The sequence below is a fragment of the Argopecten irradians genome, chromosome 1 (assembly GCF_041381155.1).
Source record: "Argopecten irradians isolate NY chromosome 1, Ai_NY, whole genome shotgun sequence".
NCBI classification, from domain to species: domain Eukaryota; kingdom Metazoa; phylum Mollusca; class Bivalvia; order Pectinida; family Pectinidae; genus Argopecten; species Argopecten irradians.
The window spans coordinates 41,334,729-41,352,927 of NC_091134.1; the positions used below are offsets into that span (position 1 = coordinate 41,334,729).

At 34.2% G+C, this 18,199-nt stretch overlaps 1 protein-coding gene across 1 annotated transcript in view; it reads left to right on the top strand.

The window, feature by feature from the left end:
* LOC138328104 (uncharacterized) overlaps positions 1-18,199 on the top strand; it is a 32,151-nt gene that overhangs the window by 9,989 nt on the left and 3,963 nt on the right. Inside the window, exons 14-16 of the mRNA XM_069274731.1 lie at positions 850-949; positions 1,291-1,455; positions 7,836-10,253. Coding sequence (XP_069130832.1) covers positions 850-949; positions 1,291-1,455; positions 7,836-10,247 — 2,677 coding nt within the window. The 3' untranslated portion in view covers positions 10,248-10,253. The remainder of the gene's footprint in view (positions 1-849; positions 950-1,290; positions 1,456-7,835; positions 10,254-18,199) is intronic.

The following is an 18,199-nucleotide window of genomic DNA, read 5'->3' on the forward strand; positions in this document are numbered from 1 at the left end:
GTTTATACGGTTTGACTGGTTGGACTTCTAGTTGTTCGTTCGTGAATTAAAGACAGATCTGATGGTATTACATCATTTCAAACGAGCCTTGATAAGCTTGTATCAAAAACTGCATGTCCAGGATGATTTTTACTTGAAATAGTAACTTTACCAAAAGGCCGAACCAATTGTTCCGAATAAACAAAAACGGCCAGCCTCGTTTCGTAATTTTCACTCTGATCAAACTCTCAAAATATGAAAACGACCTTCACCTTCCGTATAAAATCTATTTTAAGCATACTCAAGCGTTCAACTGCTCGAGTAATAACTCTGTCAACCCGAGAGTTGCTATTCAAAAGCAGCCTACGTGAGTTTCGCTCACATACTAAATGACATCATAATGGATACCTACCCACAGGGGAGGTAACTCTGTGATATGCAAAGACAATATCACGGGTATTAAGTTAAGATTAAATGAGTTTGAAAATTCTAATTTTGTTAAAGAAATTAATTTCATTGAGTTCTACATATCAATAAATTACTGTATTTAGTTCTTTGTTGAATTAATTATTTCAGTTCTTGTTCTTAGAATAACATCATTACCTCTGATTTCTTTGCATGGACATAATGATAACACATGCACAGTTGTTCATTTGAATTTGACAGAATCATGTGAACATTTTGAGTATCCAAGTAATTGTGATAAGTTTACTATACAGTGAAAGTGGTGAAAAATCTATTCTGAACCTACAAAAATACAATTAAACTGGGTTTTTGATTTATATGAGTTCAAGTTAAAAAGGTTTGACTCCATATTATTTGTTTGAAAATTATGCAAATGAATTAATTGTTTGAATATTTTCGGTTCAGATTCACTATCAGTGCTGGTCCGGCCATCCCTAGAAAGGATAGCCAGTTGGGACATGTTATCATCAGTGAGCTGAAGGATGAAGCCATGAGAAAACATCAGGTAATTCAAAGCATCATCATCTTAATGAGTTCACAGAGAAAATAAAATACACAACTCATTTCATTGTAATTACTTTGCTCTACTAATGATGGCAACCACAGACTAGTGACTTCATGCTAATAAACAATAATACCTGTTCACAAAGCTGGTGCAAGTAACTACAGCTACCTACATTACAGGAAGGGTAGAGAAAAACTACACAACTCCTTAAGGTATTAGCTTTAGGTCATGTTTATTGATATTAGCCATAATTAATTTTAAGTGCTAATTAAAGGAATCAGCCAGCACATTATGAGAAACGTGACAAGGCTAGTGTTTTATCTTGATCCTTTCTTTTCCAGGTATCAAAGCTACCATATCCATATGCGAATATCCAGCAGTTTGAACAGAGTGTCAAAGCACCTGTGGGTAACACCTGGAATCCAGAGACGACCTTCAAGGACCTCATCAAACCCAAGGTCATCACCAAACTTGGGTCGATCATTGAACCAATCGAAAAGGCTGAAGTGTTCAAAAACCAGAAGACCAATAAGGTCAAGAGGAAGGCAGATATGGCATTTAAAGACAGTGACAATGAAAACAATAGTGACAAGAAAAAGAAAAATACAAATTTCCAGAAACGCAACCCAAAACAGAAAACAAAAAAGTAGCAACCAAAAAAAAGATTTAGCATACAGTAGATGAAAAGAAACATTCTCTTGTAATACATATATTCTTATGATGTTCATTCTTAATTGAATAAATATTTAAGTGAAATATTTTTCAATGAAATATTGGATTCTAGTCATCAATGTCTCTTTGTATATGAAAAACTTGTCTGCATAATGATGTAGTACAGTAAAATAGGTTTAAAACGAACATGCTCACAATGAATTCATGGTTATAACGTAATTTTGGTCCCCCCATCATGGTTTTTCTAAGATGTCTGTTATATGTGTATAACAAACTAATTTTATCGGTCCACAGAGGTTCCTTGTACAATGTAACCATGTTTTACTGTAATAATGTTTTAGTGCTTTGTATGCCACACTTTTTGCACAATACTATGATTGCACTAATTATATTTTCTGTATGCAGACAGTATAGCAATGATTCTGAATGCACAAATTCATCAATCCGCTAACCTGTTCAAAATCAGTAAATTTGTATCATTATTATCTTTTCATTTCAAGAGTCAAAACTGGACCTAGTATCATAAAACTTTATTTCATCAGAATAAGTCTTCTTCCTTCTTTGAACATTTATTCAAATTCCCTTACAAAGAAGGTTTAAAGGGAGAAATTCTCATAGGATTACTTGTCTCTCAGATGAATATATTATTCACTGATAATGTTCTTTCATAAATTCATCAAGATTTGGCTTTTCCTTTGATATTAGCTGTAAAGGGAGATAAATCTTCCTCTCTTATTTTTGATAATATTAAAGACAATCCTAAAAATAATTAATTTATATTTTAAAATGACATCAACAGATGATTTCTCACTAATGTCATGGAGTCACTAAAACATATGTTAAATGGGTTTATTTATAGTCCTGGCAAGTCTATCAAAAGACTCGGATGACCATACACATGTAAGCTTATGTCAATATCTAGCAATCACTATCCATCATGTGTCTGTCTATGAAAACAGGACTATTTCATAACCACTGATTGGAACTTATCTAAATTTGTCAGGAAGTAGCCCAAACAGCTGATGAAGCAATATATATTTAATATTCCAGTGTGGGATGGATTCATTCAATGGTTGAGGTGCCTATCCCTCAGTTTAAATAAAATAAGGGAACATTAACATTAGTTAATTTGACTACATGTCTTTTATGAAACAAGGTAATGGATATTGATTGAGCTCTTCTTCTAGTTAAAGTTTGTTAAAATGAATGACCTTGACAATCATTTAAGGTCACAGGGGTCAAATTGGCTAAATTCTTTAAATGACATGTCAATAACTAAGAGGTCTAGAGACCTACTACAAATATTGGGTTTGAAGCATGCTGTGATGAAGGGCTGCAAAGTTTGTTCAAATGAATCGCATTGACCTTCTTTCAATGTCACCTGGATTAAATTGGATAAAATATATAAATAACTTCTTGTCAAGTCTAGAGACCTGCTATTTGATCTGTAGCATGCTGGGATGAAGGGCTTCCAAGTGCCTTGAAATGAAATTACCTTGACCTTCATTCAAAGTCACATAGGTAGAATTTACTTAGATCTTTAAACCACTTATTTGCATTAGCTTGAGAGGCCTTGTACATGTAGTATTTTGGAATGAAGGTCTTACCTACTTTCAAGGTCACAGAGAAGTCAAATATGTGAATGTTTTTCAACACTGTCCCCTGGGGACTCCAGAGAGGAATGGGGCACTACCAGAGCAGGTACCACTTACAAGGCCTTTTTAAATGTTTGTCGTATAGAAAGGAGGAAAACCAGTTGACAATTGATGTATTAATATACATGTGCCTTAAGATTTCAATTTAGAGAGTAGTTGGTGTGTGGAACTTTATCAAAGGCTTTGGAAAAATCTAGGAGTACAATATCCAGATGTGACATTATATTACTGTGTATGATAGTTCTGGAAGTTTACAGGTTTAACTGGTCAGAGAAACTGGACGATAGTTTTTGGCAGATTGTTTTTCACCCTTCTTAAAAACAGGTACAATATTGGCGACTATCATGTGGAACAGTGTCATAGTCTAGCTAGTGACAACTGGAATGAAAGTTATCAAGGCTTTTGCTTGGATGTTGTCTGGGCCTGTTGCCTTATGTATGTGAATATTTTGAAGAGTTGTCCCAGAAACATGTTTCTTGTTGTCCGAAGGTACATGTACCTCTGTATGCCATTGTTTTCAATTAATGTTAAAAAAAACAATATCGAGATATTATTCATTCTGATACAATTTAGATCTACTAGATCTATTACATGTATAGGCCTATTACAGAATGTCTGTGATAATCTTTAGAATTTGAATGCCAACAGAGACTTAAATATATCATATTTTATATACGTATGTAAGGCATATGACTTATACATGAAGCTATATATGATAACGTAAACGTTATAAATATTAGTCCTTGAAAGAAAATTCGTAGAGATACATTTGTAGATCTACAATCAGAGATTTATAGAGTATTATATTTAAATCTCTGCTACAATGTATCATCAAAATCTCATATTTGTTGTAGTCTAATTTCTTCAACGGTTTGAAATGGTTTTATAGCCTACAGGTTCATATATATATTTGGATTTTAAGCTCTGCTGAAATCATGATTGATTTTACTGTCCTAAATCAGTGGTGAAATAGCCTAAATTGAGCTCCTAGATCTGTAGGTCTATCGGGGAGAGAGATGGGCCCATATATGGCAAGTGTACGTCTAAATGTACAGCCACTGTTAAGAAGTTTTACAAAAAAGAAAGGAATCCACGTTATCCAAGTGAAAACTTTTTTCATTGGTTGTCGCTATGTCACGTGATGTCAACAGTGGGTGATATTGTGATCGGCTGCTGGCCATATCATACACATGTGTGATCACTGTATGGACGGTGACCTGGGAAGAAGGCATCTACATGGTAAGTATGTTATTGAAATGAAATATTGGCATCTTGATACATTGATTTATTTCCCTTTGTTATGTGTTATTTAGACAGTTTTATCGTGGTGCATGCGAGGTTTTTTTTTCAGTTGCTGTCATTGACGAACTCTAACTTCGTCGTTCTAACAATGCTGAACAATAGAAGGAAATAGACTGTGTCAAACAACCTGGTAATGTCATTCAATAGCCAATTCAATATTCTTAATGCTATTGTATTTTTGAAAGGTCTGATTAAAGGTCTAATCTACCTTATTACACAAGTGGGATTTAATTGAACACGTGTATACAGAAGGTCGTGTGGTAATCGTCTGCTAAGTAGAGCAAAAATTACAGAGTAGACCTAAGTATCCTTCATATTCAACGTTGTGATCGCCGTGAAATTATGGTAAGATTGATTTTGAATTATTGGCAATCTACATGCATAATGAAACCCTAAAATGTAGAATTAGACAGTGCAGCATAAATGTAGACCTAACTTATACATGAAATCTACTTTGATATCATTACTCAATTATGATTGATACAATTGGAAACTTGCAAATACTAACGGCGATTTCAAATTATCTATTTCGGAAAACCATATACCCGGTAATGTTAGCTAATTTCGAATTCACATACAGCTGTTTTTTGTGGGTTTTTTTTAAATATTTTGCTTGGCATTTTAATTACTTTCAATTCTTGATAACACAATCAAACGAAGGCGTCAGTTTGAAATTTCAGTAAAATAGTGTTATGACTACAGTACTATACACATAACTTATATACAGTAGACCTGTTCTGTTTATCCAAGATCAATTTAAATGTAGTGCATTTCATGCTGTGGAGATGAAACGAATAAATCCACTTTTTTCCAGCTATTGCAATGAAAATCTTTGATTTGAATTAAAGAGAAAGTGGTTGACTAACAGCTACTAGTCATAAACAGTTATACATGGAAAACAGCAATAAAGATCAATAATGTGCTGTGTGTTTATCTAATGACACATTGTTCTACCTCTGACAATAGTGTATCACATACCATAGTGCTATTGACCTGGGATACACATCCACAGATAATAGTGATTGATGATGACAGGATCATGTGGTATTGGGATTTTGTTGTATACTGTAATAATTAATTTTTCTTTGTTTTCATACCAAATCTGGTTTTCTGATTGGCCAATATTTTTTTTGCATACCACTATGAAAAAAAATCCGAGAATGGCGCGAAACCCGACGTTAACGTGACGTCACAATAGAGACATTGACGTTGCGTATTGATTCGGAAAAAAGAATCCCTTGAAAAACCACTATAATGTTACATTTAAACATACTTCATTTTATCAAATAGAGTATAAAATTAATTATAAGTATTGATGTCACTATTTTCTAATTTTATCGGGTTATGAAAAAAAAATTGTTTGCAAACTTTTGTGAGAATCCGCTACGCGGATTCACACAGTTTGCAAACAATTTTTTTTTCATACCCCGATAAAATTAGAAAATAGTGACATCAATGCTTAAGTAAAAGAATCATTATAAAACCATTTGTTGAAAGCCTAGTTAGCTTGATACTATGAAATATTATAAGATATTTTCAAAATATCTGAATTTAACATGATATACATGTAGAGTTTTAATGGATGCAATTCATTTTTCAGCTGTATCCATACTTTTAAAACTTTGTGTACAAATATACAATACCTACTTAAAAATAAACTAGTATGTAACAGCTATAATTTGTTAAAATATATTTTGTATCAGCAACATATACCAGGTAATCAAATTCTCAAAAAATTATGCTAGATTATAAAACTAATGAAATCATCTATCTACACTTCTCTAAATCAATGAACATTATATTATTAATAAATGTCACAAAGAGATAATAATAAATTTGTTGGAGAATGATGGTGTTCTATCATTAATAATTTCATTTTTATTTACAGCTTTTCAAAAATAAAGCTAATTTAGTTGAAATTAATATGGAGTAAGAACTAGAAAGAAATGTTCTGCTGTCACTTGATATATGTATCATGATTTTAGATTTATAAAACCTGTTTTGGCACTAGGTGTATATACTTAGATAACCAGTTACATACATTAGATCCTGTCGGTATCAATGCCTTCGGATAAAACTGGGATCCCAGTCATTTCACATACTTAGATAACATTGATTTGTACATGTGTACTCTGACCTGAAGAATATATGTACATATGTTATGTAAGGTTACAAGGTAAGAGGAACATTTTAATTTTTTAAAGATCTCTTTAAAGAAGTTTGCAACAGCAAAATTTATGCACTGCAGAATGTAAAGTGTATGTATTGGATGAAATCTTTTTAAAGGTGTTAGTTATTCCTGTTAACATGAAAAGTCTTTTACATGAATTTAAAAAAAAAAATGTATGACTGTTCATTATCAGAATATAAAAAGGATTTTATGTTTCGCAAATCCTGTTTTATGATGATGTAAATGAATCTAACAAACAGTATATTTATTGATTTTTTCTTCTTTTTTTTTTAGATTTTGTTAAAGGGACAATTCACTCATGCTAATATGCTCTTTTACATAACCAAGAAGCAAAATATGGCATATATTTATTGTTCTACATATCTTAAACATATTACATAAAATATTGACAAATTCCACGTCATTGTTTAGTATTTTAATTGATACCGTTGTAATTAAAAATCGTTGATCAGTACGACTATGCAGATACAATATGCACGCTGTACCCATACCCGAGCAAAAGTCACAAATGTTAAACAAATGCAATACATAACCACTGTGGAGGTGATCAAATTATTTTTTAGGCAAGACAATTCACCTAATAAGGTAAACACACTACTGTCAGAGTGATTTGAGCAGTTCTAGACAAAAGTAGGATTACTCTGCGAGCATGGGGCAGGGTTCGGCATACAAGATGTTTGACCACAATGTGTAATGGCAGACAGCGAGTGAGTTTGAACATTGCACACACATTTCACCACCATGGGCTTTTCTGGCATGTCACAGTAAAACAGACTGGTCTAATTTCCATTAGAACTGGGGTTTTTTTTGCGATATATGTACAAATTTAAATGTTCTCTTAGACTGAATTGTCCCTTTAAAGACATGTGAACTTCTATGATTTTTAATTGTTCAATTATTTTTTTTCCACCAGGAGATGTCATCAGCAGTAGCATGTGTTTGAAGTGTAATTGTCGGAAATGTGACGTGTGACCTAGGTTGACCTTGGGCCGACCTTGTCCTGACCATGTCGGAGAAAGTGGGACAAAACAACCGGTTGATATTCCGAATCAACGATCATGGTCAGGGTCCGGAACTCCTAAGACAGGTGTTCCTGGAGAGAGGCTGGATTGAGTATGATGAGGATGACCAGGAAGAACACGAATGGAACCTTTGGTGGCGCACGTCACGTTTCCGCAATTGTGATTACGACCAGATCTATCCATGGCAACGGCTGAACCACTATCCAAAGTCAACTGGCATCACAAAGAAAGACTGTCTGGCTCGTAATCTAAAGCGGATGAAAGGTGTACATGGGGCAGGGGTGTATAATTTCAGTCCAATAGCTTTTAATCTTCCGAATGATTATACCAGATTTGTTGCAGAGTATGGAAAGTTAAAACAGCAGCATTCTGAATCCAAACATATCTTATGGATTTGTAAGCCAGCAGACCTGTCCCGAGGCCGGGGAATATTTCTGTTTCGTGACATCTCTGATTTGCAATATGACTGTAATGCTGTTGTCCAGCAATATATCTCCAACCCATTCTTGATTGGAGGATACAAGTTTGATATCCGTGTGTATGTAGCTGTGCCGTCCTTCCACCCCCTGAATATCTATATATTTGAAGAGGGACTTGTGAGGTTTGGGACAGAGAAGTTTGATCTAAATGCCTTACATAATGTATTTGCTCATTTAACCAACACTTCCATCAACAAACACAGTCCTGGATATGCTTTGGATAAAGAGCGTGTGGGTCCTGGATGTAAATGGACAATCACACAATTACGACAGTACTTTCACCAACATAACGTTAATGACAGTACATTATGGACTAGAATCATCAACATTATCATTCTGACTTTACTCGTACAAGCGCCACAAGTGCCAAAGTGTGAAAACTGCTTTGAACTTTATGGTTTTGACATCCTGATTGATGAAAATTTGAAACCTTGGTTATTAGAAGTCAATTTTAGCCCAGCTCTTAGCTTTGACTGCCAAGCTGATCTACTAGTCAAGAAACCACTACTTCATGACCTGATGAAACTGCTGAATTTCAAAGAAAAAGACTTAGAAAGAGGCGGAGATTTGTTAAAAAAGCATTACAGTCGAAACAGATCTATGGACCCATATGATCGCCATTCGTCTATGAGTCACACCAGTCAAAGGGGAGGTACTCTTAAAAAGACAACATCCTTCCACAAAAACCTGTCCTCTTTAAGTAAGCAGCAGACTACTGTGCAGGAAAGTTTCATCAATGAAATACCAGATTCCAAAAATGAGGAAAACATGTGTTTTGGATTGCCACTTGCCACACCAGGAGATGATGGTCGACCTAGTAGTGCAAGTTCTGGAATCTCTAGTGTGGATAGTGAAAAACTGGAGGGCACAGAAAGGGGATTGCTTGAAAGGCAAAGGACATTAGGCATGATGTCAGAGCGATCTGCCACTGCATGTAGTCGGCGGTTGATCAGTAGAGATGGTCGTACAAAGCTGGAGGAGTATCAGGAGTTCAATAATAATAGCGTTAAAGGAAATCTCCATATGATGGAGAGATCAGCCACCATGTCATCTGTGGTCCGAAGGGCAGAATACCAACAAGGATCACAAACTCTTACAGAAAAGGGCTCAACCAAGAGTTCCTATACTTCTGATAGTGGTATATCAAGTTACTCTAATTCTAGTCATGAAAATTCAGATTTAACCTCTAGGACAGAGGGTAGGAGAAGCAGCAAGCTGTTGCCTCAGAGATCACAGACCAACAACTTGCTACATCCCCAAGGAGACCAGAGCCTTAGAGGAAATGAAAGTCCTGCATTGGGTCACAGGAACAGCATTCACAACATCAAATCTCTTCAGCCTAACGAAACCTCGAACACACTGAAGAAGATTGCAGCATCGGGTATGACAAACTCTCAACAACAGTATCGTGGTAGTGGGATATATAGTGGCGCCGGAGATAAGAAAATGCGCAGAAACTCCATGTATCAAACACATTCTGCTGTCCGGTACCCTACACCGAGGTCAAGCCGCGAGACAGCTTCCCGTAGGTACAGCAATGCTCAAGGTAACAATAATGCTATATCAAGTTCAAGGAATCAACTTTATGTGTCCACATCACCTGTACCTAGGAGATTAACTCGGAATGCAGAACGACAAATTGCTCCTCCTGTACGAAAGAGCCAGAATTCACATCTTGCCATGAATACAAGGAACCGTGTGAACTCTAATGGACCCAGATCAAAAGGCCCTTGTGCAAAAGTAGGAGACATGTTTTTGGTGTTTCCTTTCAGCGACGTCACACTTCGAACAGCTAACAGCACCCTGGATCCACATGTTGTCATCAAAGAGACACAGAGACTCCTTCGAGAATCCATTCATTCTGTAGACAAAGGCTCTTCTGTACAAAAAGTGGGTGGACATTTGCCCTATGGTCACCCGCCGGATGCTGACAGACTGTGGGGACCCATCAAACAACTACCTGAAGAGGCTGCTTGAGTAAAGGTAAATATTATATCATGACTGGATTTATAAGAAACTCACTTTTTGATCAAATCATACAATTACCTGGTACCAAGACATCATTTTTTTTAATATCAAATAAACAAGTATAACAACAAGTATATATATATGTCTGTAAATCTTTGGTTGGGGAGCAAATTGATTACCTCAGAGAAAAAAACGTGTCCAGGAGTTTATATTTTATAATACTACAGATACTGCTATCTAAATGTATTTGACTATATATTTAAAAACACATACAAATCCAACAATGAAATATTATAGTATCATGCTTACATGAAATGAAAGGATAGCATGTCATAAACTGAAAATGGCTTTCACCTAATTCCAAGGTCACTGTGGCTAATTACTTAATTTGAATTTGAGAACAAATAAACTTCTTTCATGAATGAATAAGTTAACTGTTAATGCCAATATTATATAACTGGTATTCAGCCTTCAATGTCTTATATAGATTCAGTCATTTACATGGAGGTCCAAGATACCACAGTTGATAACATCTATAAAAAATATCAGTAACAAATTTATCATGAGCATCATTTAACATGTTGCTATAGCTCTAGGTTCATGTATGTGTCTAGCAGAATGAAAAATGTATTCAATGAAATATTTACAAAAGTATATTTTTATCTTATATCAATCCATGGTCCCCTTTCGGTAATTTACCAATTACATATTTAGAAGCATAAATGTGAGATAAATTCCTCCATGACAAAAGTATGATAATAGATTACATTTTTAGTCAGCAAATGTATTACTGATATAGCAGTTTTTTGTATAAATCTATAATATTCAGTAAAACATTGAGTATCTTAAAACAGCTGTAGGAGTTCCAGTAGAAGTGAAATGTTTGGGTATATAGACATAATTCCCCTGACGTCGATAGCGATGAGGTCATCCTTCTATGTGATTAGCTAACTGTATTATGCACTTACATTTTATTGAACACTAATTTATTCAGCAGACTGAATAGGGAAAAATAAAATGTATAGAGTCTCTTATGTGTTCTTTAAAGCTGGCAAGATCTTGTTTATATACCTTAGCACTTTATCCTTTTACGACTGTATAAAAAATCTTTTGATAGTGAATTAAATTCAGACGTGCCACAAACCTATACAGCCTATAAATGGTCTATACTTGTAGTCTGTGTCATAGAGAAGTGACAAAAAGCTTTTTATAGAGTTATATAATTTGCCTTTTATAGAGTGTGCAATTTTAGAGCTCTTTACTCCTTGGGGACAGTAAGTGAATTACAATTTTGTAGATTAGACTCCTATCGATCACAGACAGGCTGTTTCATGTATACTACCTGTATATTTTAGTGTGTGTAAACACCCACAAATCTCTCTATAATAGAAAGCAGATTATCTGCAAACTGCCATTCATGTTCTTTATGCGTGCACTGACAACATAAGCCTGTAGCCATGGAGCAGAGCTACCTGTATTGAACTGCTTTCTTTTTAACAGGTAGAACAGAATAATATAGCACAGGCACCACGTTATAATTGGAAAGTTCCCAACTAGTACACTGTGGGGACACAGTGTGTATTTACTGTGTTACTGTGATCCTATAATAAAAGACTGTATCAATACCGCACTAATATACATGTCACAGACTGGGGTAACGTTAATACATATCTTATGTCAAGTTTTGATTAATTGAATTAACATGACACAATGGAATGAAACGTAGTCAAAATGTATAACAGATACTGATATTATCTTGTGATATATAGTCATATGAACTGTTATGTTTATAATTGCACCACCAAATTATTAAATTAAATTGAATATTATATATGCACTGTAATATATCAGTTACTTACTTTTTAATTGAAAAAGAAGTCATAATTATACAATTGTATCAAAGTTATGTTAACCAAACAGTTAAGAATTTTTTTAGGAAGATTCTAATTAGTTAATTTTAACAAATTAATTTAATCAATAACTACCAATATTAATATCAATATTAAGATTTGTATTCCTTTATGAATCCTGGAGTAAAAAGGATGTTGCTCGTTAATCCAATTTGTTAACTAATCATGCAATTTTTTCATCAATGTTCAAATTATATTTAACATAGTACAAGTTAGATAGATTATTCGTTTATGCAAAGTTTGGACAGCTACCTAATATTCACATTCACAAGTGAAAACAGACAAAATAGTGCCTCGATATCACAAAGAAGGGTATAGGGTAACCAAAGCTAATTACAGGTATTCTTCAGTATTGTATACATTTACTTGATAAATTATTCCCTTGCTAAAGCCTTGCTGAGCTTTATGGGCATATATATTTCACTACATATGCTAGCATTACAAGGGTTGTAATACTCTGAGGACCAAATTCAATACCACAGAAGACAAACCGATGTGAAACTCAAATCTTCATTGTATAGCTGAGGTCATCAATAATTATCAGGAATTCTTTCATGTTTCTGGTGATTAATTATAACATGAATTATTTACTTCTCTACAAATTGGAAAACAAAGCAAGTATGCGACCTAGTTCAGTTCATGAACAATAACATTCCTTCATAATTTTCCCCAGTAGGCCTACTTCATACGCAGATGAATGCAAGAATTTGGGTGAAGAAACGGTTGAACTATTTGTATATTTCTAGATATAATTATTTAATAATTACAAGGTTAATTTCTCATTCAATGCAATACAGTTAGTTGTGTATTTTAACACATTTTGGTCATCTGACCCAAAGGGTCAGTAGATGACGAAAGGGTCAGGATGACCTATTGTCATCCTGCATCGTCCGTCGTTGTGTGCTTTGCGCCATCCGTCGTCCACTGTGTGTAAACTTTTCATTCAAAGAACTTCTACTCAATAACCGAAAGGCACAGGGTACTAATATTTGGCCTGTAGTATGCTGGGATGAAGAGTTACCAAGTTTGTTCAAATGAATGACCTTGACCTTCATTCAAGGTCACAGGGGTCAAATAGGCTAAAACCTTTAAATGACTTCTTGTGAATAACTAAGAGCCCTAGATACCTGGTATTGGGCCTGTGGCATGCTGGGATGAAGGGCGATAAAGTTTGTCCAAATGAATGACCTTGATCTTCATTTTTTACAGGGGTCAAATAGGCTAAAATCATTAAACGACTTCTTATGAATAACTAGGAGGCCTAGAGACCTGATATCGGGCCTGTGACATGCTTGGACAAATGGCTACCAAGTTTATTCAAGTGAATGACCTTGACCTTTTTTTGAGGTCACAGTGGTCTAATAGGCTAAAATCTTTAAACGACTTCTTATGAATAACTAAGAGGCCTTGAGACCTGATATTGGGTCTGTGACATGCTTGGACGAATGGCTAAGATTTTTCAAGTAATTTTTCAAGTGAATGACCTTGGCCTTCATGCAAAGTCACAAGGGTCAAATAGGTTAAAATCTTTAAACGACTTCTGGTAAATAACTAAGAGTCCTAGAGACTGGATATTGAGTTGTAGCGTGGTGGGGATCAAGGGACCTTCATTCATGGGCTAATTCATCAAATATATCAGAACCTGAACTTCTTCTATTAAAAGAGTTTTTTGTATTGCCTTAATTGTTTGCCACTACTATATTCTTTGAGGTGTTGTACTGTGCCAATAGTCAGATGACCATTAAGACCCATGGGCCTCTTGTTAAATTGCATGTCAATATTTTACTGTTGCCATAGGAAGTTGCAACTTTACAGTGGTATATTACCTATGTCATTATGAGTAGACCCTGAAAAACACAATTTATAATGAACACATGTAGCTTTTACAAACATAGAAATATTGATCATTTGTCAAGGTTTCCCGGGTTGATGTCAATAAAATAATGTATTTAGATTAAGTGTATAGATATCAAATTTTAGATGGGGTAAATGTACAATATGTCAATAAAATAAGCACCATTAAATGTTCCAGTAATTTGGAATATTAATTAGCATTTGTAAAAAAAAATGATATCCTATTTATCTAGGCATATTATGGACTTAAGATAAAAAGTTTCTCTTCTGCATGACACATAGAGTATAACAACTATGTTTGCTCTTATAAGCAACCATAGTGCTTAAACAATTGCTATCAAATGGGCAACTGATTTTGATACAAGACATATATATGTAAATACATTTTATTGATGTCTGTATGTCATCTGTAGATAATTGCTACAGCATTTACCTGTGACTTCCATAAAATTATAAGGGAAAAATTATTATATCTAGGGAGACAGAAGGGCACTATAGTCATGTATATGTATGATTATAATCCATCATGCATGCTTTATGAAATAAGCACCAAGGTTAGGCCACAGTACTGGTATTTCTCCTTTAAGTATCATATTCACAAACCTGTATAGGACACATGTTCTTGTCATGTTAAAGGCATGTTTCTGTCATGTGCTTTTATATAATTAACATTTTGCTTCGATCAGTACTTGCTTTGTCACATTTAGAGTTCAAAACTATCGACCTTCTACCACCAATATATTCATTAAAGAATCAAGAATGAGATTTGTTGTACTTTTCATTGGAAATAGCATACATAATATATATTGGCTTGAATACCAGTGTAACAATAGAATGTCTGTGTAAAGCGTGGCACAACTCACACCAAGTAATGAAGATTGTATTAACGCATTGAAAAATCACCATGAATTGTATAGGTGCCTATTGTTTGATTTTGAGTACTAATTTAAATGAACTTTAAATTGATATGGTATGAATCATTTGGACGTCATGTAGTGTGAAAGAGAGGTCGAATCAATGATGTGGTTCAATGATGTTTTATTGGATTTTAATTACACTGCCAGACTTTTCTTGATCATAATACAGTCTATCTGATAAAGCCACACAGTCGATAGGCTACATCATATGTAAAAACAAAATAAGAAATAAGAAATTAGAAATTATTAGATTAAAAAAAAAAAAAACAAAAAAAAAAACACAGGTATAGATCATTTTGTACGATTAAACTGTTATTGAAATAGCTTTCCTTAAAATGTCTAGCTGTCCTTAAAAACATTCTTTAAAAACTAGATCTAAAATCATGCATGAATTTTTTTAATTTAATTATTTTGCAATCCATAAATATTTAATTTTGACCCAATCCGAAAGTTCACTTTTCTTACAATGACAGCTTTCCAAAGTGGTACTCACTAATATCTACATATATATGTACATATACCTTGTACATAAAGCGATATCTAAGTTTTGACTTAAATTAAGTCTCTAATTACAGAACCATGGCAACCGAAATGCAAGAAGGTTGACTTTTGGTTGATTGCAATAGCCTTTGAAAATTCTAGTTACAGAACCATGGCAACCGAAATGCAAGAAGGTTGACTTTTGGTTGATTGCAATAGCCTTTGAAAATTCTAGTTATACAACATAATGATTGTCACTATGACCATGGAAAAGGCATATTGAAGAGTTTTCTTGTACAACCAAACCCCAATGGAAAATGTAATTTTCAAGACTATTCAAATGGACAAATCTTAATCAATGGCAAAAAATGAAAACAAAAATCAGCAGAAACCCAATAAGTCTTCCACTTCATTTGAGCACCTAGATGTTAAGGTAAAGTAATAAATATTAAATACTTGAGCTTCTTTAAATTATTACCTTTTATTAAAAGGGAAAATCAACATTTTCATAATTTTCGTCTTGATCCACGATTTCCACATTTATTTCAGTGGGATCACATTTCATATACAATTACCCTACGGACAGTCTTAGTTTGTGAAGGAGGATCATGTCTTAATGTTATTTTGTGCCTTCTGCTTTATGTACGTGATGTACCTTGAAGTTTTATCTGTTAAATGTAACACTGTACACTTTATGGTACAGTGTTTATATGTATGATTATTGTATAGCATGTTCTGTGTGCAATAAAGTGAAACCAATAACCTAAACGAATCAAAAGTTCAAAGGTTTTGTGACTTGTTTCTTGTGTATTTTATTTTATCTTGACAAGATGTTTCTGCTTCATTAGACTCTGTTTAATAAGTTAACACGCAAGTCACAAGCTCACGTTGTAAAATCTTTTTTCCAGAAGATTTCACTATCCTATGACATATGTTTACCATTTCAATGGCAATGCCCCTGTCATAGTGTAGCTACTTAAGGAATCTGGTGTAACAGGGCCTTTTCTGAAGACCGATAGGATTTATAAATGTGAAAATATGTTCAGTGAAGCTTGAATAATGATGCATTCAAATAGTGTTTACGCATAGACGGTAGCCTTGAAATGTAATAATTTTAGTTCTGAACAATTTAAAATATTTTCTAAAATGTTTTCAACTTATGTTAGTCATACCATTTGTTGTCTGAAATAAGAAGGAGCACCTAACTGTGTGATGTAACTATAGAAACCCCCTAAAAACTCCAGGCATCTAGTTGCTAACCTTTGAACATTTGCGTGTCTTAAACGGGGAACTAAACACCAGTAGGGGGACGGATGAAAGGGGAATGTCTTTGCAGTGTACCACATTGAAGAACCATTAGAAATGCACCTATATCGCAATATATTTGAAGTTTGAACTTGTCAAACGTTTTAAGGTAACATGCATGTCCTTTGTCGTGTATCTATGATATGCTTTAATCGATATAATTATAAACATCGTTTTGATATTTCTTTTCTTTATTGGCATATGCTCCAATGTCAACATTTACAGTTTGAATCAAAGCACTTCTAAGTTATGATCTGGAAATACCTTTCTCCAGTAATCGTCTGGAAACAGCAATTGGACAGGCAGACAAAAACACTGGGTACCCCACCATGGGAATAAAACTAGTCTTATCCGGACAGTTAAACTAAACCCAGCTTACATTCGGTGTGAGGAATATTGTTCATTGAGTGGACACATTTTAGTGTAGTAATTACACTAGAAAGTATTGGAAGAAGACCAAGATAGGCTTTGTTCATGTAATTTTATAAATCAGTCTCTGGTAATGTCATAATTGAATTTAATGTTACAAACCTGTTGGGAACTTTTGTAGTCATCGTATAAAAAGATATTCTTCCCCAATATTGGACGAGGTGGGAACATACTTTACAAAACTGTTTCTTTGTTAATGCATTTGTATAATTATTTTAATGGTTAACCAAAGGTTCTAACAATTTTCTTTGAAGACTCCTATGGGAAATGTATATCAAGCTTTACAAAACACAAATGGATCATTCTACAATTGCATACTAGTAGTTTTGACGGGAACTAGGAAGAAAGGATTTCATTGTGGTGCGAGAACGGTTCCTTACTTGTATGACATCTGTTCACAAACACTCCACTCTTTATTTGAGACCTTGGCATTTTCTGAAAATGATTTTGTAACTCATTCAACATTTGTTAAAACTCCCACATAACGTTGCTAATACAATGCGTTGTACTGTGTCAGTGGACAAAATATTACCTGCGAAGAGAATTCCGAACATAAATCAATTAATTCTGCATTTTGCTTGCATGTCATTGAACATTTAGCCATGTCATTGAACATTTAGCCAATAATTATTTGCTGCAGGGTCATGCTAAATTGTTGACTCAAACATAAAGTTCTAGACCTGTTTATCCATAATCTTAATACCTGAATACAAAATGGAGCATTTTAGTTTATTTCCGTGCCAACCAAATGTTGAAAGTTCATGACAAATAACTATTGTAAGAGATTACAGTTGGCATATGAAGACTCTCGATATTGCAGACTATAGTTTGTTAACACTATCTGTTAAGAAATATCTGTTAAGAAATAACAGTGAGGCCCCGTTTTCCACTTAAGAGGCTACTTGAATTATATAGTATTTACTTATCAACTCACACAAAATGAATAAAGAAAATTAGTGCTTTTGTGTCTGGACTTTAAATGGTGGTGAGTGCAAACTTTGCCGGGTCATGTAAACATACCTAATGTATAAGGTTGAGAACAAACAGATATTATGGGTCCCTTTCT